This window comes from Falco cherrug, chromosome 10 (assembly GCF_023634085.1).
Source record: "Falco cherrug isolate bFalChe1 chromosome 10, bFalChe1.pri, whole genome shotgun sequence".
Taxonomy (NCBI): Eukaryota; Metazoa; Chordata; class Aves; order Falconiformes; family Falconidae; genus Falco; species Falco cherrug.
The window spans coordinates 7740831-7764021 of NC_073706.1; the positions used below are offsets into that span (position 1 = coordinate 7740831).

Consider the following 23191-nt stretch of genomic DNA (forward strand, 5'->3'; position numbering starts at 1 on the left):
GGAGCTTCCCAGAAAAGCAAAAGAAAACACCCTAAAATTAGTAAAAGCTAAAAACATGCAAATTTGCAGAAGACCAATTCCTTTTTAGAGATGTCCTCAAGGGAAACACTGAGAATTCACCTTTTAGCAACCAGCAACTTCCAGCCATCTAGACTGACCTCCATAGTCCTCCGGTGCTTTGACACAGGGCATTTGGAGCACTTCACAAACACTGAAATTGGCCAAGTCTTGGCAAACTTTGAATTTTAATTTTTGCACAAAAAAGGAAGATAGCATTCACAGGAAATTTCCTGTGTTTCATCCATTTAAGTGTAACACATTCTGGATCAAGCTTCATTATTTATGGATGAAGTTGTTGTTCAAAATCTCCACCTCAGAGCATCATGAAAACAGAGATCAAAGAAGCAGAAGTGCCTGAGCTTAAGATGTGTTGGAGGGCTGCAGTCGCCCCTAGTTTCCAAATGGGCAATGTCCAAATGCACCACTTTGCAAAGCTCCACTCTCGTTTTTCACTGACATCAGTAAGCTTTAAGTGCGCCACATCACATGTGCTAAACTGAAGTCACACTCTCTAAATTGTACCAAACACTACTGGGATGGAGGGAATGAGTTAAAGCAGTTAGGGATTAGCAAACTGCAGATTGTCGGAAATTAGCCAGCGTGGAAAAAAAAAATTTGGTTGTAACTGTAGTAAGGCTATCTAAGTAGGTCACCACAAAACCACATCAGAAGATGAGAGCAAAGAAGGAGGTGTGGGTTCAATCTCACTACAGGAAACCAGACATTCTCCAGCTTTGCCCTGCCTGTGGAACAGATAAAACCAGCTGCTGCCCAAATCTCACTGTTTTAAAAAACTCATGCATGTTCACACCTATTTGAGCGGCTTTCACTTTCATGTAAACGATCACATGAGTGACAGTGTGTCTGTGCCATAAATCTAAAATTTCGTTTTGATTTAAGTGCACAGCTGATACGCTAAAGGGCCTTCAAAATGACCTGAGCTATACAAACCAGTATGTCTGCTGTACAGTCCCCTTTTTTTGCCCTGAAGAAGTCAAACCAGCAACGAACAGAAAAGGCATGTAATGACATTATACTGTTTGTTTCCATAGTGCCCACCATCCCAGCATCTCAGAGTTTCACAGACTGGATGTGTGTCCATGGCTGGCTTTATAAGCTTGGAGTTGCTAATCAGCCCCATTTTCCAGGGTTTTTTTTCCATTTCCAGAATGGATTTGCGGGAGATCTCAGAGACCCGAGTCAGAGCGGCAGCCTGTGCCAGAGGACGGCATTTGAAACTCACACTGAGTAAGGCTGACAACTCGATGATATTTTAACTCAAGAGCACTTTGACACTGATTTTGAGGCACTGGCTTTCTATTTCAGTTTGATGGTAACCGGATAAATGCTGATTTGACGCTTCCTTTTTGCTGTAAGGCTAGGTTTTCAGTCTGTGATTGAGCAGTGAAAGCCGACCACGGATCAGCTGCCCAGGTCTGCTCAGGCAGTGGGAAAGGGTTAGAGGAGCTGCACGTTGATCGTGTCTTGTTTAAAAAAGTCAGGACCAATTTCCTGCTTTTAGGCAGAATACTTTGACGTGATACTTCGGCACACTTTTGCAGTCTTTATACCCAGGTTTCAGCAGACCCTCTCCAATAACCCTACGCCATCCTGACCTCAGTCTCCATTTAAGCACAAGGGGTTACGTATGAGCTTGGGTGATGGTGGTGGAGGGACAAGGAGCCACCAGGCAATGACAGTTGAGGGACAAGTTGCGGCTGAGTGATGGCAGCTGAGGGGAAAGCAGCTGGGCAATAGTGCTGGGGAAGGAGCTGTCAGGTAACAACGACTGAGGGACAAGCAGCTACTGGACGACTGTGGCTGAGGGACACGGAGCTGCTGGGCAGTCCTGGCCAAAGCAGGAGGAACCACCAGACAACTGCAGGACAAGGTGCAAGGCCAGGGTGACTGAGGGAGAATAAGCTGCTGGGTGGTGGCAGCTCTGAGGGACATGGTGCCAAGCAGCAATGGCTGAGGAACCAGGAACTGGGCGATGGTGGCTGAGGGACATGGCACCAGGCTGTGATGGCTGAGGGACCAGCCGCCACAGGGCAAAGGTAGCTGAGGGACACAGCACCCAGGCTGTGATGGCTGAGGGACCAGGGCTGCTGGGTTATGGTTCAGGGACCAGAGGCCATGGGGGATGGCAGCTGAGGGGCCAGAAGCCACAGGGTGATAGCGGCAGAGGTAGCAGAGGCCGCGGGCCGATAGCGGCTGAGGTAGCCGAGGCCACGGGGCGATGGTGGCAGCGGCAGCAGAGGCCGCGGGGCGATGGCGGCTGAGGTAGCCGAGGCCGCGAGGCGATGGCGGCAGAGGCAGCAGAGGCCGCGAGGCGATGGCGGCAGAGGCAGCAGAGGCCGCGGGCCAATGGCGGCAGAGGGGCCGGGCGGCAGGACACACCGCCACCGCTCCGCGCACGACGACGCGCCGCCACCACGCGCCCAACCCCTCTCGCCTCCCGCCGCGCGCGCAGCCGCCCCGCTCCCACGTGACGTCCCCCCTCCCGCCCCCGATCACGCGCCCGTCGCAGGAGGCCGGCGGCAGGCAGCCCCCGCGCACGCGTGCGCCCTCCCGCCCCGCCCTGCTTCTACCATAGAGACTGCGGACGCGCCCGCCAGAGTGTCGCCCAGGAGCCCCGGAAGTGGCTGCATGTGGGGCGGCCCCGCAGGAGCGCGGTGGGAGGTTTAAGCTGGCGGCCGGCAAGATGGCGGAGTGAGTGCGGTGGCGGGTGGGCCGCGGGCGGCGGGCGGGGTTGGCCTGCTTCCCCCAGGCCCTGTTGGCGGGAAGGCGCCGTCTCCGGGGCAGGGCCTCGCTGCCGTGTGTCCGACGGGGGCGCCTTTGCCTTTCCCCTTCCCCTCAGCAGGGGCTTCCGGGGGGAAGGGGGGGCAGCGTCCCCAGCCCCTCGGTGCCGGCCTCTCCGCTCAGCGCGGCGCCTGCAGCTGCGGGACGGCCTGCCGTGTAGCGGGGCAGCCCGGTGGGCTCTGCCTGCCCCTGGGCTGGGGGCTGCGGGGCGGGCCCCTGGTGGCTCTGGGAGCATCGGGCCCCCGGGAGCGGGAGGCCGGCTCTGGAGCGGCCCTGCGCGGCGGGGCGGGCAGTGGGAGCTGGCGAGTGCGGTCCCGGGGTCCCTGCACAGCAGGTTTGTTACACTCGGCAGGCTGAGCGGGGTACTTCATTCGCTTGAGTCTGGCTTTCACCTGCACCCCGAGCTGCAGCACAGAATATTTGGTATCTGAGGTGTGTGAAGGAGCTCAGCAATAATCGGCTTCATGAATCTGAAGTTCCAGTATTTATCTGTGATCAGAGACCACTTCTAAAAAACACTCTTAACGTGTTGGTCACCAGTACAAATTCACTGTGACCTGGTAGTTATTTCATATGTGCGTGTCTTTGGTAGGCTAAGTCTTCATCTTGCTGCTCCCATCCAGTGTAATCATGTATTATGTTATCCTGACAGGTCCGCAAATGCCACACGTGAAGTCATCAATGTCACCCTCCACACTACGCTGGCTGCTACTACCAAACTGGTGGTACCAACACCTGCTAAACCTATCCTTCCAGTTCAGACTGGAGTCCAAGCGCAGCAAGAGGAGCAATCTAGTGGCATGACGATTTTTTTTAGTCTTCTTGTTCTAGGTGAATGATGAACTGAAAGTCTTTTAATCTCTGTTAATTGTACTCTGTCTGAAGGATATAGGCCAGCTTTCTAAATCATATTTATTTATCCTCTGGTTTTCTCTCCATGAAGTGGAATATATAGGCACAGGGATTTAGAAAATTGGGTATACAAATGCCTGAACCTCCCAAAACTGTAGAAGGCTGAAGACTGTTCCAAACCTTTTCACCGTGGTCTCAAATGTGCAAACAACATGCTTAATTGTCTTTGCCTTCTTTATCAACACATGGCATATGTTCATATATGAAAAAGACACTGTCAGAATACTCTATGGTGTTTGCATCTGTCTTTGAGGACAGTGTACTGGATAGATGCCAATTTAACTACTTCTAGCACTTCTGGCCAGCCCTCAGATATTTTGGTATATAAACCAATAGAAGGCAGTCAGATTTACGTGCACAAATACTAAAGTTCAGTATCTATTTTTCTGGCTCTCGTTACTTTCTTACATTCCTACAAGAGTATGATAATCTGCAGATTGCCATAATTGTATTAATGTTGTACATCTATAGGCATTTTGAATGACAGATGCATGCCCAGCTTTTCTATAAGTCTGGGCTGTTATCTTATTTTAATAGAATATAGTTATCTCTCACCATCTGCTTAGAGCAGTGCTGTAATCAAAACTGTAAGAATAACAAAACTTTATGGAGGGTTGAGGTTCATCTGTTCTCATTTGTGTGTTTGGTTCCTTCAAAGCAACCTACGCAGAGACACTTTCTTGTGACAGATGGGTCACCTAGTCTTTTAAGTGGTTATTCTTTCCAGTAGCAAATGGAGAAAGTAATAGCTATGGAGTGGACAGCAATGCAGAAACTTCTTCAAGACATTGGAGTTTAAAAAAGGATTTTTTTGCCTCCTATAAATAACTTACTAAGTGCAGCAAAAAGTAGAAGGCTTCTACTTATTTCTAAAGTGTCTACGTGTCTTCAAAGAGGGTTAATGTTTTTCCAGAGGTCAGTGGCATATTAGAATTTGAACAGAAACAAAGGAAAGACCAAAGCAAAATGCAGTGATCAGAAGACCTCTAAGATTAAAAGAAAGTTTCTGAATACGTGTGTCTCGTGGATTTTAAAAGGGCCATTCATGGAAAAATTGTATTCTTAAGTCGCAAGAACAGAGCTATGATTTTTTTGGCTGTGTTCCAGCCTATTTATGCCATTTTGGTAACTTAATGGATCTTAAAAGCATCACCCTCAGGACAGGGGAGTTCCCTGAACAAAGTAAAGCCAGTATGAAAGCTTATTGTTCATAGTTATTCCCATTTATAATGTCTGATTTAAGAGTGTAGGAATAGTAAAAATGAATGTGTATACCATACTCTTAAATCTGGATGTTGTGAGCTGTAAAATGCTCTTTGAAATGGGCTAAACTGGAATAGACCCAGAAGCAGATCAGTTCATGGCTGTGTAGTGTCAGAGTCAAGCACTAAATTTCAAGTCCCTGAAGTAGCATGAGTTAGTCTTTGACCCCAGATTTCTATGGCTTGTTTATCTGTTCAAACACCAATTCGCTTTCAAAGTCTTGCCTCTGTTCTGCTGTATTCATGTGACCTATGAATTCCCTTCTTTTATATTATATGCTTTTACTGTGCTCATCCTTAAAGGGACACTCAAATGGTCTTTTAGCCTGTCCAGAACACTGGGTTTTTGAGTCTGTTGCCTTGTTGTACTCCTGATACATACAAGCGCCTGGAGCAGATGATACACTGCCAGATAGGAACTGAGCAGTCTTACACAAGGAGTGGGTGACCAACAGCTAAAGAGTATACCAGGCTGCCATAATATTTATGGTGGTGGGAGTTACTTCTTAGGGTATGGTTGCTTTTTGGTTTATTGCCAAAGTAGTCAGAAGCTGCTAGACGGGAGATGGTGATTAGATCAGTTGAATAGAAGGCATGTTTGTGCTTGCGTTGGAGTTCGCTGGAAATCCGTCATGTCCAGATGCCTTTATGGATCTATCCCAAAGAGCAGTATAGAATGCTTTTAACACAGTAATCCTAGATGTCGTTACTAGATCCATATTTTTCATGTTATGAAACTCAATAATACTGATTGACAGGTGAATAAAAACTTTGCTTGGGATACATGATGAAGCTATTGCTCCCATAGTCTGTTTGGCACTTAGCAGCCAAATATCTTAGTTGCTTGTTAGTCAGCTTCTGAACTGCTGCAGTTTCTACTACAGCATTTTAAACACACCAGCTTGCGTGCATTAAAGTATCGTACTGTAAACTCAGGGGTTTCAAGAACTGGTTGATCCAATATCTTAAAGATTGGTGGAGTGGAAGTGGGGTAAATATGTGGGAGAGCCCTGCCAGTATTCATGAGTGGAACCATCCCTGCTCATCACTCCAAACCCACAGCTTTGTCCCTGAACAAATTACATGCCAGTAATTGAGCAAATATTACTGGTTTTCATGAGTTCTTGCTCAGTTTGTAAACCCATCCATCTATCCACGTGCACGTCAATGAAATGTTTACCATGTTGTTATGAACCGAGTGTACAAGATAGCAAGTGGCAGAATGCAGGTGTTAGTGTGATATCCCGTTCCTTAGCACCATATCGGAGAGTGGGACAATGAAAAATGATACTTTATTTATGAGGTTTGTACTTCTTTGTGACTATATAGTTAATACAGATCATGTTGTAGACCCCAGTAGTTCACGGGTGGTGGGATCCAGTAAACCATGCCAGTGCTGAGAACTACTTGTGGGCCATTTTGCCCCTTTTCAGGTTGAAATCTGAAAACACTCTTCTAAACCATCTCTGAGTGGCTGGCTTTTAGCGAACTAGAAGGAGCTGTTAAACCAAATCACCAAGAGCAGTTCCAAGAAGCTAGTTCGTTCCCAGGTTCAAAATATGCACTGTTGTATTGTGGCCTGGCACTGTGCTGCCCACGCTGAAATAGGGTGAGAGTCACAGACACAAGGCACGGAGTAAGGAGAATGAAGATTTCTGTTGCAGTTGTGACTAGGTTTGCCAAGTACACAGTTTAAAACAGTTTCTGCTGCAATTAACAGGCCACAATTTGATTCCTGAATGTAAAATGCTGTTGACTTTGCTTGAGCTTCAATTGCTTTCTGACAAAACAAGCAGTAATACAGCTTATATCCCTGGCCACTGCAGAATGATTTGTTAGCAAATAGAGAGAAATACGTGTATTATAGGCAAGCAAGCCAGATGTTGTTTCTTTGGTTGACCCTTTGTTGAGCTAAATTAAAATGGGAGAAGAATTGTGGTACTTTCAATATGGGGAATATTTAGATCAAAATTCTTAAGAATTCAATAACCCAGGATTATTTGATTCTTTTAGATAAATTTCCTGCCTGCAGTAGTTGTAAATAAATCAAATGGTGTCTTCCAAAATTATCCACGGAAGGTACCCAGATCTGCTATACATCCTTTGTAATTTGCCTTTACCATTGGCACAGAGGCTGTGATGGGATTTTCCTATTACTGTAACCTTTGTTCTTGTTGTGAGACATAGGCTTTCTCCCTACTGGGTGAAATACATTACTACAGTACAAAACTGAATTTTTAAAAATAATAAGTGAATGTTGCATCAGATTTAAATTCTGGTTGTTTTTTTACTTCAAGCCAGATCTGTTTTGTGTTTTTCTACACTGGTCTTTTCCCCTCACTGGTTTAACTTTTAGCAATGCTCAGCAATAAATGTCTCTTGCTGATCTGGATAAGAATTTGGCTGCTGCTTGTTATGAGAACCGGGGTGTTAGAACAGTTGGCCATCTGCAACCTCATAGCCCCAGTGAACGGGAGTTACAGAGGCTATTTAGCGAGACACTTCTGAGGTGCACAAAAAACCAAGAAGCACCAGTCACAACTTGCAAAAAGGGAAATGTGGATTGGAGAGAAGAACATTCTTCACCATAAGACTTAAGCAGTGGGACTGGGGTTGACAGAGGTTGTGACTTCTCTGTCTTCAGAGATTTTCAAACTTGACTGGACAAGTCCCTGGTAAGCCTTCTTTGATTTCAGGTTAGCCCTGCTTTAAGCAGGAAGTTGGACTAGATGACCTCGAGAGATCCCTTCCAATGTAATTTTTCAGATTCTGTAATTATCGGTTTGGGTAAAGTCCATTTGCTCAGAGGGACTCAGACGTGAAAGTGTTGCTTTGAAATTTTAATTGAGGCCATGTGTACATGTATGTTTTAGTTAAAAAATACAAAATGGTTTACCAACAGCTTTATTAAAACTGTATTCTGTATAACTCATTTTTTACAGCTACTGCTCAGAGAATGTTTTCTTGTAAGCTGAATCAGGCTTTAAATGTAGTAATACTTGTATTTTTAGGAGATAATTTTGAGGCCTAAAATTTGCTTTTAGTTATTCTCTGTCATTTGTAGATCCATTTATGTACTTAAGTGAGAATTAGGTTTGAACTAAAATTTGGTTACTTGCATTAGTGAGTTTCTACTGAATCATTAGAAGTAAGATTTGCTGCGTGCATTTTAGTATTCCCACTTAAAAGTATATTTTATTCTCTTCTAACACTTCTAAATCTGATTTTTTTTTCCCTTCACAGCTATCTGCATCATATTGGTGCATTTACTGATAAAATACAGACTTCATTTTTTACCAGAGAGTGTGGCTGTTGTTTCTTTAGGTGAGTAACTGGGACATTTTTATATTGAATTTGTTTACAGACTACCCTCGGTAGCCTGTACTTGAAATAATGCTCTGTTATGTGTTAACCATCACTAGAAAGATGTGGCAAACTGCAGCAAAGAAAACAACCAATTCGTATGATTAGATTCATGGGAGAAATCAAGAAATGAGCATATGTGCAGAGGCTAGCCCAGTAAAATGATACATAACGGGCACTATAGGGATGTCACTACAGGCAGCTTCCTCTTATTTTTGCATCTGGACAAGATATGGCCACATTCCCTGGCAGCAAGACTCTGGCCTTCCCTTTGAAGTAGCGTATGTGTTTGTATTAGTTTTGGTGGAATGATGTCTGTGTATGTGATTTTAATCTAGTTGGGGACTGTAATTGCATCCTGAAAACTTGGCTGGACTTCCAGATACTGAACTATCCCTTCAGTAACATGACAAGAGCTCTTCCTGTGACATGAGCTATAAGAGTACCACTCTTAACGGAGATCAAGTGCTTACTTAATATGAATCAAATTGGGAATATTCCTAATCATGTAGTTTTATGTTAGGGTAATTTCATTTATTTGTATGCTGTTGCTCCTGATGTATAAATGTGTAAATGAGGAGGGAATCGGGCCAAATACAGTTATTTTCTCTACATAATGTTTAACATAACGTTTAAAGAACCTGGCCTAACTAATCCCAGCAACAGTTTTTCAGCTGTCTCTGTAACTTGTTTACAAGAATCTGTGATATTTTGCTTCTGTTAATACTGACACTTTCACTGACAGCCATTCTGAAAATAGAACACAAAGAGAAAGGTGCTAAGCTATAATCCTAACGTAGCATGGGGGAGTGTAATACTTGTTGAGCAGGTAGATTTTGTACTTTCTCCTGGGCTTTGCTGGTGTCTTCTGCTCTCATTTCTTAACTGTAGTTTCACACAATTTCTCAATGGGAGGGAGTAAGCTTTCTGGTGCTTGTCAGTACCTTATGCTTTCTGAAAAACAGGGATCTTCTTGCATCTTGGGTGTTAGATTGAAAAAATCTTAGAGCTGTTACTTAGCAGAAAGAAAAACATATTTTCCTGCAGGCGTGATTTCCTGAATTTTTAGAGAACTCAATTTGATGCAGATCACATCACATTACTGGCATAGTAGAAAGTATTGAAGCTTAGGAACATTCACTTGCAAGGCCCTATCTGAGTTTCGATATTTCTGTGCAGTTGAAAAACAAGTAGACCTGTAAATCTGTCAGTGCTGGTATGGATTTCCTGGGTATTGCATGCACACCTCATCGTTATCGGAGCAGCATCCACAAATTTGTGCGTTTGTGTTTCTGTCTACCATCTTACGACATAGAAAGATCAGAGCTGCTGCAGATCATCCTGTCTTACTGTGTCATCCCCATAGAAACCATGCAGCATTTGATTCACTGTTGACACACTTCTCTTCCCTTCCCTTCTTACATTATTGCTGTGGATAGTTGAGATGTCTTGTGTAGTATATCTTCCAGTGTCTTGAAAGATTCCAAAAGGACTGTACTATCCCTTTATATCTTCATCTTTGTACACAAAAATCCAGGTGAAGGATGTTAATTTGGCTTCTAATGAGGTTAGTTACCATTGTTAGCAAATAGCTAATCTAAATTTAAGCCTAACCCCCAATTTTAAATGCAGCAGTATATTGATTGCTCTTGCTGGCATAGTTTTGGATTTTCTTTGCTATAATTTCTTAGGGTTTTCCCCAAGCCAACTACTGGGCAGTGCTGAGCTGAGGTGTCAGGCAAGCTTACGTCACTGCTCCTGCTGAGCTTTGCAGAGAGCAGCAGAGGCACAGCCGTTCTTTTTCTGTTTCTTGTTCTTGGCATCTCAGCAGTAGGACAAGGATTTTAGCTGTGCTAGTATGTTCTGTGCTTCTGTCAGTCCCAACAAAAGCTCGTTCATGAAACTAGTAAGTTGTCTTGCTGGGGCTGTCACTGCTACTCAAGATGGGTAAGATGGTACCAGTTGTGTGCATCTCTTGTGGTTTTACATAGAGGGTGTATAGGAGACCTGCAGAGTTTGGTTTTTGTTCTGAACTGCAGCATAGCTGTAGTCTTGTCTCCCAAACCAGACAAGCTGATACCAGCAAATGCAATTCCACTAAATCAGGAGTTATACCCAGTAGCAACCCAGCTAACAGATGTCCTGTGTCACTTAAGTCTTATTTATTTAGTGTATTGACTCAGTCATATTTAAACTACTGTCAACTCTGTTGACAGGGTGTGGCATCTGTATAATTATTGGAATTGCCAGCTAATTGCTGGTCAGTGAGCCTCTGTTACTGGTAATGATCTACACAGCTGCAAGAGCACAGCTTGAGTTTCAAGTATCCAGTGTTGCTAGCCATGCCAGAAGTGAGGTGTGTCCTGTTTTGTCCTGTAAATTAAGCAAATACTCTCAGAAAGTTATTGAAGACTAGTAAAAATGGCAGCAGAGAAGACAAGTACGATTTTCATGACTGCTTTTCCTTCCATTGTCTAAGCTACTCGGGAAGCTCCACTTTACAGTTTCTAGGTTATGTTACTGTCCCAGGGGACAGGATGGGAGTGCATTCTCTGGATTGTGGTCTTCATTCTTAAAAGTTACTGGAATATTTTTTTGTAAAAACAGTTGCCAGAAGAGTTTTTCTCTTTGATTTCTTAGTGAGTTTTAACTTGTTCTCAAGAAAAATAAAGGCTGGTTGTAATAAGAAGATTCCTATAGCATTTTCAAAAGAATGAGGCTTAGATTAACTCTTACAGACTTAACTTTCCAATTAGCCCTATCACACAACTGATCTGCCTGATTAAGTATATGGAACCAGCTGAACAAAACCTGCATTCATTAATCTAGTAATAAAAGAAGAGTAGTTTGTAAGGATATGTGGGACAGGTTTTGAAAACCAGTGTCCAAGTTTGATTCTGCTGCTATTAAACCCTCTTGGTGATGCATTATTTTGTGCAGCCTTTTCATGACTTGACTTAGCATAATTTTTGTTTAGTAGTACTGTTGTGTGTAACATGCAGCTTTGTGCTATATAAAGGTGTAAGTTGTATGATTCAGGATTATCCTTTTCCCATAATCTCTGCTGTTGCCTTAAATTTATATTGTTGTTCGCTTAACTTTTGATATCATAAAAGGACCTCATCTGTCTGTGTCACTGTTGTTAGGGTCAGCTTGTGGTTAGCTCTTCCTCTAAAAAAGAGGTCGAGACCAGCCTTTTACTTAAGCCTCGTGAGCTCATAGGATAGGGATGCCCAGCTTGTAGCCCACAGGCTGTAGTTGGCCTACTCAGGGGGGTCCAATTTCACAAAGTTGTGCTGGAGCCCTTCCACTTCAGGAGATGTGAGTTAAGGGATTCTCTTTTCTTTTAAATCTATGTGAGAGCTCTCAATACTAATTCAAAAAATACTGCAAGCTCATTCAGGAAGTATATACTTCCTAAAGTCTGTGCCTTCAGATGTATGCAGTCTGGTTGTTGTGGTTTGTTGTTTCCCCACATAAACTTCTTGTTAAATGATACAAGTACTGCCTGTACCAGTTGAAGACAGTGTTGCTCCTCTGCAGAAATAGAAATGTTGTAGTTCTCAGCTTCTGACACAGCTTCCATCCCAGCATGGAAAGCCTGCCTGTTAGTGCTGAGACCAGTGTTCATATGGCATATGAGTGGCTGTATCTGCATTCTGCCCTCCTTCAAAGAACAGCAGACCTTTGATGTTCCCTCACTAATGTTTTGCTCTTCCTTTCTATATAAACCATTTCATGAAACAATTATTTCTGTCTTCTGGAACCAGTGCTCTCACATATTTTTTATGTGGCTTTGTGTGTATGACACATCCATCAGGAGTAATCCATGTGATGCTGTTTGTAATACTCTTTTGATAGCTACATCATGAGAGAATGAAAACGCATGACTTAAAGGAAAGCATACTTTAAGCTTCTTAGCCACATTTTACCTCTCATTCAGTGTATTTCGTGTCTACATCCCAGTGTTTGACTATGAAGTCTCCATTATGTAAATAATAAAACACAACTGTGCAGAAACACAGATCTGAACTTTGACTAAATAACATTTCTCATAACTTCTTGATGACTTTATCTGTTTGAATATGTACAGGAGGAAAGAACCTGATAACCTTTAACTATTGAGTTTGCAGCACCCTTGATAAATTCTTCTATACTCAAATTAGTATTTCTACATGACTTAAAATGTGTGTAATTCATTTGGGAAATAGTTCTGACAGTGTCTCCACCCTGATGAGAATTTGTTGCCTACTTCATTGCCAGTAAGCACTATGATTTCATTGAGACAGAATTCACTTCTGTGGAGGAGACCGATTTCACTTCATCTGTGTTAGCACTGCAAATACCATTGAAGTGACATGAAGGTTTTGTGCTATGACACAGATATCTAACTCATAACGAAGTGACATGAAGGTTTTGTGCTATGACACAGATATCTAACTCATAACGAAGTGACATGAAGGTTTTGTGCTATGACACAGATATCTAACTCATAACTTCCTGATTCTTTAGCATGAAATGTGAAATTTTAATAATATGCAGCTTAGATGAGAAACGTTTTTGAGTAAACCTGTTACCTTTATGAACCAATGAACACAGCACTCTGAATATGTGTGTTCAGGATTTGAATATCCCAAGTGACAATCTGTTGTGTAGGGAAGCTATGTAATTATGTAACGTACTGGAAAATGGCATACATCTGACCCAAAAAGCAGTTTGTGTTTTTGTGAATTGTGATAGGAATGAAAGACTTGCTGCTTTATGTTTTGCTTTGTTTTCACTTTTAAAACTATTTTGACTAAGAGTTGATAAACAGTTAATGGAAACAGTGATGTGTTTTGTGAATATTTCAGAATGTTATCTCGTTCTCTCCTAGGTATCCTTATGGGAGCTTTTATAAAAATCATAGAGGCTCAAAAGCTGGCCAACTGGAAGGTATATTTGAAGCAATGAATTTTTAATTGTAGAAAAATCCTTAAATGTTTAAAATAAGGCTGAAATATTGGTTTCTTTAGATGTAATTTCCAAAAATCAGGTACATTATACTTGATGCCAGAATTCAGGTTTTTAAAAATAATAATACAACCAATTTGAGGTCCTGATCCTGCTAAACATTTTCTGCAGAGTATTTTTTTTTTCCCCAGTAATCCTTTTCACGGTACCAAATCTGTTCCTGTTAGATACATGGTAGAAGGTACTGAGCATCTTTGGGATCAATTAGAGTAAAAAATACAGCAGTTCAGTTATTTGTCTTGGATACTTTTTGATGGTATTTTGTCCTCTTCCTCCTTTTAGCCTTGATTTTGTAGGTGTTTTCATAGAAAACAGTGTGTTTTGATAGGTTGTAAAGTCAGATGTTTTACCTGAAGATGTTGACATGGATTTCACAGAGGTAAAAAGGAGCACTTCTTCAGAATAGCTATGCTAAAATTCATGTTATTTACTTGTTTTATTTACTTATACTTAAAACGAACAAATTGTGGTGCTAAGAACAGACAGTTCTCAAAGCAATCCGTTCAGCATGGCATGTTTCCTGGGTGCTTCTTTTGCTTCTTTTGGAAAGACTGCTGAAACCAGCATGCCTGAAGCAGCAGCATGATTCATGCTGATTAAGACAATGGAAACATGATTTGAGCTGTATTTCCAGCAGAAAACGCAAGCAAAGCTTCTGTGCAGGAGGCTGGTGCCTGGTACTTTATGGATTTAGACGTTAGGAAGAAAATGTTAACAGTGCTGGCAACCAAACATAGGAACATGTGACCAGAGAGATTGTGGGAATCTTTATCCACAAAGATATTCAAAACTTGGCTTAGTAGTGAATTCTCATCCTAGCTTGCAGCTTTATAGTTCTTGGCAGTTATTTCCCTAAAGGAAGATTTTTTTTTTTCCTTAGTTGAAATGCATTAAAATGCATAGATTTTAAATCAGATGTAGCTTTTTAATTACGTATTATACTCTTTGTCAACTAACTTCACTAATTCTGTGTACATTTATGTAAGCAATTACATAGTTCAAGAGTTATGTTGTAATACCTAATTTCTACGTATTTATTTATTAGAAACAGTGGATGATGCACTGGTTAGTGTTTTTTCATTCCTGTTTTGTTTCAACTGGATTTGACTTACAATTGAAAGTCAGTTAAACAACTACAAAATCAGCATTTTAAAATAGCTTCTTATTGGTTAAATAAAATACTTTGAAGAAGATTGCCTCTGTAGGAAGAAAAAAGGAATCTTGAAGTATGTTCTGATTTGAGCACTGATCCTATAAACACAGGAAATATTGATCATAGCTAGTGAATTATATTTCTGGTATGCATTGGTCAAATGTTGGAAGGCACTGCAGATGCTGTGTCCAGTTGCTCGTGTTATCAGCTAAGGTAAAGGGTTGCAGATATCACATTATTATTTGCTTATTTAAGTTACTTTCACTGTGTTAAAGCTTAGGTCTTAACATAGGCTGTCATAACTTCAGATATTAAATGTTTTCATCAATAATTATTATGTGCTTTATAAAATGGTTTTAAATATTATAAATTTACTGGAGCTTTTTTTATCTGATATGGAAAAAATTATAATATTTAACTGCAGGCTATGTACGTGTACAAAGCAAATCTTGGATGATATCCCTGCCCTAAGAACTTTGTAATGTAATTTCTTGCAATTGTGCCTTATTAAGTCTTCGGCGGACCTTGTACTTGCTGGTGTTTCTTGCTGGCTAGCATGGCTGATAATTACAGTCTTCATGTTTTACTTTCCTGGTCTCTGCTTCAATGCAGCACAAATGCAGTCCTTCCTTTTCATTATTTCTCCCCTCCTTGTCCAGCTTTGCTTTCAGGGGCTTTTAAACAGTGTAATTAATCAGGTATGTGGGTTTTTTGTTCTAGCGCAGTTACTGTGTTGACAGAAACTAGGTAGTGTTAGCCATCGACACATGGAATTGTGCATGCAGAATAATGGACTAAAGCATTTCAGTATAAAGGATGAGTTTTATTTTCTAAGTCCCCCAAATCCTTTAAGATGATTATCGCTGGTACAGACAGGAACGAGACTTTAAAGAGATGAGTACTTTTTTTTGAAAGCTGATGTTTTAACAGAACAGTCAATTGGCAGTTTAACCTGGATTTATACAAATTAATCACTGCTTACAAAGGTGACAAGTTCTGCTGTATTCAGACCTCTGGTGACCAGGAGGCAGCCTGGTGGGTAGAGCACGAGAGGCGCATTCAGCCAGGTTTGCCTTCTGTGCTTAATCTGCCAGCAGAAAAAACAAGGTGCCAGTGCCAGTTTGGGGGCACAACTCCATAAAGCGGTGTTAGTGAGTTGATGAGATAGGTGTCAAAGAGTATGGTCACCAAAAAATAACATCTTACTTCATGGTAGGCTTCATTTATATCACTCTGATGGTAAAAAGGAACATCAGAACATTAAATTACAGGCATAAATGACATTTGCCAAGAAGAATCGATCCTCAGACTCTTAACAGCAACGTATATCTTGAGCCTGTTCACTTGCAAGTGTACTAACGTGATCTGTTTTCTGCCTGTTGGGTGATAAATTTTCTAGTGAAACTGTACTTGGTCATAGCTAATCTAGATTATATTCAAACCAGTGACTGGGAGGCCACTGTCTTGACAGTCCTTACAGATTTTGAGACCATGAGATAGAATGGGAATACTTTTCTGTGGAAACAGAAAGTCTTTTCCTTTGCTATAAACAATCCCTTTTTTGTGCAGTTTACTTGGATACAGTAATTTAAAATTAGTAATGCCTAGATTTCCATTATTGGATAAAAAAACTCCAATAGAAATATCAGCCCTGGAGAGTAGCTTTCTGTTGTTCAGTCTTTTATTTTGTGATAAGAAGGGAGAAAGGTTAATGCCCTTTCCATTTTCCAACATTTTTTTTTGTTTGTTTTAAATAATTTCCCTTCTGAGAGATTAGGTGTTATTTCAATAATTATGATATCCTTGAAATTATACTTCATTTTTGTTTTGCAGGAAGAAGAAATGTTTCGTCCAAATATGTTTTTTCTGCTTTTGCTTCCACCTATTATATTTGAATCTGGATATTCATTGCACAAGGTTAGTTAGCCCCTGCCAGACAGTCATTTTACATGTTGAGGTTTTGTTTGGAACACATTCTGCTTGTAATTAATCTTCATGAAGTTTAGAATAATTGCAAAAAATTCCATCATGTTAAATTTTGCATCCTCAATTCCCTAATGATTAAGCCTTTTCAACCCAGAATGCAGGGAAGGTAGCTTATTCCTGTTAACTGAATGTTGGCAAGGTGTTAGGTACTACATAGAGCTTGTTTCCCTTGGTTGGAGAGGTTTCTTACCTCATCAGAGCTGTACGAGGGCTGATGTGGAGGAGGCAAAATGGGAAGGAGTAGGATCAGAAGTGGGAAAGGTGGGGCCACTCCATAGCTAAAGAGGAGGTAAATGTTTACAAGGGTTTTCACTGTTTGCCCGAGAGCCTGTGTTTCCGTCGGCATTTCTCACAGCGCTGGTCCTGGCTGAAGCGGGTCTGTCCTCCCTGTGTGCTGCCTTTCAGCTTGAGCTGTGCTGCAGAAAGGGAGTGAGCAGTGGGTGACAGCATTATCATGAATTGGTACCAACACAGAAGATTTTTTCATACAGAATCACAACCTAAGAGATGGGCTAGCAGCTGGGAAGTTTACAAGCCTTTTCACATGCCCTGTCTTCAATAGATGGCTTAATTTACAGTTCTGTCAGGTGGGGAATATGTCAAAGTGCTGTGAATATCTTGCTGTTGGTGTGAGCATTGGTTTGTTGTCGGTGTACCAGACTGACAGCCTGTCCTGGGTATCAGAGGGATTTGCTGTTACCCTCAGGAGAGCAGGCAAATGGGGTGGGTGGATGTCCTGGGGTACCTGGCACCAAAGTAATAAAGCTTTATTATTGGAAACCCAGTTGTGAATCACAATCTAATTTATATGCAGACCCAAACATGAGTTTTCCCTCAGATAATTTTCGTTAATTTACTTACTCTATTATTGTGTTCCAGGGTAATTTTTTCCAGAACATTGGTTCCATCACTCTGTTTTCTGTGTTTGGCACTGCAATATCAGCTTTCATTGTAGGTGGAGGAATTTATTTCCTGGGCCAGGTAAGAATAACAGTTTTGAAGCACTTAAGTTTATTTGCTTACTCTTTGAAAGTCCATCTTTCAAGAGCAGGCAAACATAGTGAAAGTGAATTCCTGGGTCACAAAGTCCAGTTCTCTGCTGTCACAGAGGCAATGCTGTATAATCCCTTCCATAGATACAGCATGCTCCACGTTAAAAGCAATTAAGACTTGAGTTTTACTTTTTTAACTTACTCAATCTTCCTATCAGAAGGCTGTTCCAAAACCTGTATTCTCTAGAGCCTTCTAATTTCCAGTATTAAACTTACTTGTTCTTCTCTCAATATTTTTTTTTTTTTTTGCTTCTCTTCTTTGGTTGATTAGTTACAGACATAGATAATTACATTTTCTCTCAGACTTCATTCTGGTAGGCCAAACAATCCATACTTTCCTCTTTGCCTCTCAGATTTTCATTCCTTTGAATACCTTAGTTACTCTGCTCACCTGTATCTTTTCCAGTTTCATCTGGTCTTCCCTGATTTTGGGTGACCAGAACTGTAGGAGTAGATCACTGTTGAAGGGTAGTGTTAGACTGGCTAACATCACTACTGTGATTTTTTTTCGTGATAGCAAACTTAGGATTTGATGAATAGTTTCATTTTTTGAAACAGCAGAAAAACACAGTGGGTTGTGATTTGTTGTAATGTTTTACTTATTTTTTCAGGCTGATGTAATTTATAAACTCAACATGACAGACAGGTAAGCTCTTGGGAAAACGGTGTATATGAATGAAATGAAGCATTATTCAAGGTAACTGTCTATGGGAAATGCACTGTAGTTGGCCAGCTCTTCTGCTTATTGTTTACATTACTTAGATTCAACATGGTGTATGACAGTAATAAACAGATCAAACACTTCTAAACCCTATTTATTACACCCTTGTTTCCAAATAGTAGTCTGCGCTTAGTGATTTTTCTAGCTGGGTTTTTTAACCAACTTTTAAATTAAGTTAAAATGTACAAACTTTGGTTGCTATTACTAATATATATGATAGGGGCATAAGTTCCTTGTCCAAATCTTCTCTTAGAAGACAGAATGAGTTTTTCAGTGTCAGTAATGAAGATTTTTTAAGAACTTGGCAGAGGATCTAATCAGTTTTTAGGAGTACAGCACCCTACCTGTTTGTGCCTCATTTAGTTGGGATTTTCGTTTGTTTGTTTATTGTATAGCAAATACAACAGTTTTCTGTTAAAAACCATAAATAAATGGATTACCAAATAAATTGGGTGGCAAGCAAGAAAATAACAAGTAAAATATGCATGAACAGCAAAAATCTTCCTTACTTGGTTCCAGTGTTCAACTTTACATAGCCACAGCTGAGCAGTCACATTGCCTCTGTATTGTCTATTTTTGGATTCCAAAGTAAAGGAGTTTTAGCAATTCCCTTTAAATCTTCCTGACTAGTACTCCTGAACAGGTAACACTATACATGTATGGTACGTGGTTTGGGCTGCGTCTGTAAAGTTGTTTTCGTTTCCCATTCCTCTGATTTTTTTATTTAGTTGGAGCAAGACATTGATAGCTATTTCTCCAACATCTCCTCCAGCTGGATAACAACTTTTCTCTTTGGTATATCAGAAAATGAAAAACAAAAACTTCCCTTTTGTCCCTTCAGGTTCTTATGAATGGGAAGACTACTTTTCACTGTGTAGAAACTGTTAACACATAATGTCTTTGTTACTAGTTGTTCACGTAAGTTTACTAGGTACACAGCTTTCTTTAATCTAGCTTTCTGGGTTTTTTTGTGTTTTCCCAGTTTTGCATTTGGCTCTTTAATATCTGCAGTTGACCCTGTGGCTACTATTGCCATTTTCAATGCCCTCAATGTGGATCCTGTACTTAACATGCTGGTTTTTGGAGAAAGCATTCTCAATGATGCGGTCTCTATTGTCTTGACGAAGTAAGTGCGTTGGAACTACACGTGTTTATGGAAACAGCAACCATGCTATGTTCTGTTAATTAATTGTTCAAATATACAGTAATTCTTCCATCTCCATTTGGAGCAAATCATGTGTTTCTGGTGTAAAGCTGAATTGTGTATGATTTTTCTTTGTTAAAAGCAGTCCATAACATAAACTGTGCAGGCAGAAGACAGTTAATGGATGTCTTATTACCACTACCTGAATGTCTTATCTCATTGACCCCAGATAACTGATTGTTTTCTAAGTCCATACATTGACCAGCTCTCTTCCACCTGAGGGTCCTGTCAACGGAAACCCAACCTGTGTCCTTTCAGGCTTGCACAAAAATATTTAGCTTGCCAAATACACAGCTGTGTCTCCGGTATTGGCTTGTACCCAAGAGTCACCTTCAGCTGGGGGGAGGGCAATGATACTTCAACATCCATGCAATAGGTTTATGTATATGTTGGGACTATATGGAAGAAAAACATCCATATACTTATGCTTTGTCCATGATAATTCTTTGGGATTGAAAGAGTATAAAAAAATAAAAAGTCTATCTTCATGTTATTGCTAAGGTCAGTAGATATGACTATGAATGTATAGAAGTAGATACACGAAGAAGGTAATGAAGTTAGTCATTTTTCAGTGAACTAACTGCTTTTAATACAGTTGTGGTTCTTTTATGGAAGACCATGAAGGCTAACAGGAGTCAAAAGGAACAGTAGTTGGAATCCATGTCATCTTTGCATGGAATTTTTATGAAATACATTGCTGAAATTCAAAGAGAGTTCTCCCCTTTCCTCCTGAGAGCTTCTTCGTTCTTCTTCAGTGACCTTCTTGCCTCTCATCCACACCTAAATATTTGATGAGAGGTCTTCCTGTTCATTTGTTCTTCTCTGAAGATCACATGATCCACCTCTTTTCTTTTTCATGCCCTGAGTTTTTACCACTGCAAAATGTGTTTTCCTTTTCAGAGTCTGAAAATTGTTTTGTAATACTGGGCATTACCATAGCCTATTTACGCCATTCTGGGGATTCTTCAGCAGAGCAATGCTGGATTTTCAGATTTTTAGCAGAATTAGGTTTCCCTTTGGGGATTATGCTAAGATTTGATTTAATGTGTTTTGACATTCCTCTTGTTATGTGTATCACAGTAAAAGCCTTTTAAGAATGGTAGCCACAAAGAAACGGAAGTCTTTTTTTTTGTTGTTCTCAAAAGACGTTTGGAATTTTGGGATCCAGTCTTAGAATTTGTAACCGTTTCTTTTTATTTATTCGTTAATTGTATCTAGCACAGCAGAAGGTTTGACAAGAGAAAATATGTCAGATGTCAGTGGATGGCAAACCTTTCTACAGGCACTGGGATACTTCCTCAAGATGTTCTTTGGCTCTGCAGCACTGGGCACACTTACTGGTCTTATTTCTGCATTAATATCCTTTTTTAATTTTGGTGATACACATGTATAAATTGGTGAAATTCAGCATTTGAATAGTATTTTAGTTTCCCATCTTCTCCAACATTTCTTAGGGCTTATTTCTTATTAGATGTTATTTTGTTGGCTGCAGATTTCCTCATGCTCATTTTGGTTTTATATTAGTGTGCATGCATGTGTATTAAAAAGTTGCATAAATTTTTTATGAACATAATTAATGTCGGAAATGCTGTATAGTAGTGTATATTATGTGCATTGGAGTGTTATAAAATATGCTAATTGTTTTGTGAATTCAAAATATCTTACTCCATTTCAATACTGATCCATTTTTACAAGCATATGGCTCCTTTTTTACATGCATAAAACAGTTAATTAAAAAGGAAAAAAAGAACTTTTTCCTGAGGGCTTTTGAGTCAGACCAGCTCATTTGTCCCTATGTATCATATTCAGGCAGCTGAATAGATACTGTTCCATTTGGATTTACTCTGAGTTATATTTTGCCTCTTTTACTACCATGAATTGGTTGCTAAACAACCCAGCGGCTTCTCTGTTGAGATAAGGAGGGACGTTTGCTGTAAGTCAGACACCTTTGTTACTTTTCAGAGCTTGTTTTATATTAATACTGTCTTTGTGCTAGGTTTGTACAACAGTTATTGATGTCATTTGGGACATACTGTGAAGCACTTTGTTTGTAAATAACAGGAACAGTGTGTTTCATTAAATGTAGACACACTTCCGTGTCTTAGTTCATTAGCCTGATTCCATGAACTTTTAAATTATTCCATGGATCCGAACAAAACTGGGAGACAGATGTTCAACACTTCTTTCACTGGTATCTAAATTATATTAAGACAAAGAGAAAAGCAGCTTGTTTGCCCTATTGCAGTTACTTGTGCCTCAAATTATTGGATTTACCCTAAGCATGCAAAATTTCAGTGTGGCAAAGGACATCTTTTACCAGTTGCTATCAAATAAATATCGTTGAAGGTTGTTGCTTGTTCATGACCCAGGAGGAATGTGAACTTCCATGTCACAGGCATGTGAATTTTAACAAAGATGGTAGGTGGAGTATCTTAAGCGTTAAGGCAAGGATGTGATTGAAGGAATATTCCTCGCTGTTAATATTACTGCAAATCCGTCACATCCATTTGAAAGTAGCTAGAAGTCTAGTGACTGAGCAGAGGAGATTGCATGCATGCTTAGTGTGACAAATAATGATGTCTGACGCAAAATGTACTTGTACTTGGCCACTGTGCTGCAGAACCATGCATGAGATACAAAGCAGAACTTGTGGCCCCTTGACAAGAGTCCACATTTATGACTACAAACGTAAAGTAAGTTTTAAATATTATGAGTATCAAAAGGACATTATTTTTGTTAAAACATAAATGAGAGCTATTTTACTCTTACATTTGCTGTTTCATAGTGCTCCTTTACTATTTAATGATTCTCTGTGGATTTTCTGCAATAGTTTTGAGGCAGATATTTCAAAGACTGAATGTGTAGGGAAATGGCCCTTCTAGCTCCGAACAGTTTGGTGTGTTGCTGTCAGTGTTGTATGGGTACATCAGTAGCAGATCTTTTCTGTCTTTAGGTCTGTCCTTTCTGTTAAATTTCTACCAGCAGTAGATTCTATAAGAAACAGTCCTCGTAAGAAATTATTCATCTTTCCATACTTGAGTCAAAGGCCAATGTGCAGGCTTTAGTAGCTATTCAGTAGATGCAGTACATTAAGCGTAATCCTGGTTTTGTAATGGAATAGCACAGATTTAAACTTGTCTTTGAAATGGTTTTTTTTTTACTTTTTCCATAACGTTTTCATGTGTACGTGCTAAAGCATATTGATTTAAGGAAGACACCCTCCCTAGAGTTTGGGATGATGATTATTTTCGCTTACCTTCCATATGGACTTGCAGAAGGTATCTCACTCTCAGGTGAGTAGCAAAATGAGTGGGTGCTGGTTTCTTTGGTACATTTAAGGACTAGATATTATTTGCGTCTAAGAGGGCCCCTGGTTTATCACACGTTTTCTCATTTAACCTATGCTTTTACTTTTAACTTTGACATACTTTAAATAAACACTTATTCTCTACTTCATGTTATAAAAGTATAGGAAAGGTAATTGCAGTTTTATAAGCATTAGTTAATGAACATAAAGACTAGTATTCTCCTTGGTTACCTCTGCCTAACAGAGAATTAAAATTTCAGCTGCATGCTGTAGATCTGAGCCACATCTGAGCTGACTTGGATCATATCCAGCCCACTACGCTTGTAGCCGTATTTCTGCCTGTCCTTCAGTGCCAT

The 23191-nt window shown here is 40.4% G+C and overlaps 1 protein-coding gene across 1 annotated transcript in view; it reads left to right on the forward strand.

Moving 5' to 3' along the window:
• Positions 1-2614: 2614 nt before the first annotated feature.
• SLC9A8 (solute carrier family 9 member A8) overlaps positions 2615-23191 on the forward strand; it is a 30862-nt gene continuing 10285 nt past the window's right edge. The window contains exons 1-10 of the mRNA XM_055722364.1: positions 2615-2772; positions 3515-3693; positions 8280-8360; positions 13276-13334; positions 16399-16482; positions 17431-17532; positions 18215-18249; positions 19307-19450; positions 20747-20885; positions 22716-22821. Of these exons, the coding sequence (XP_055578339.1) occupies positions 2765-2772; positions 3515-3693; positions 8280-8360; positions 13276-13334; positions 16399-16482; positions 17431-17532; positions 18215-18249; positions 19307-19450; positions 20747-20885; positions 22716-22821 (937 nt within the window). The 5' untranslated portion in view covers positions 2615-2764. The remainder of the gene's footprint in view (positions 2773-3514; positions 3694-8279; positions 8361-13275; positions 13335-16398; positions 16483-17430; positions 17533-18214; positions 18250-19306; positions 19451-20746; positions 20886-22715; positions 22822-23191) is intronic.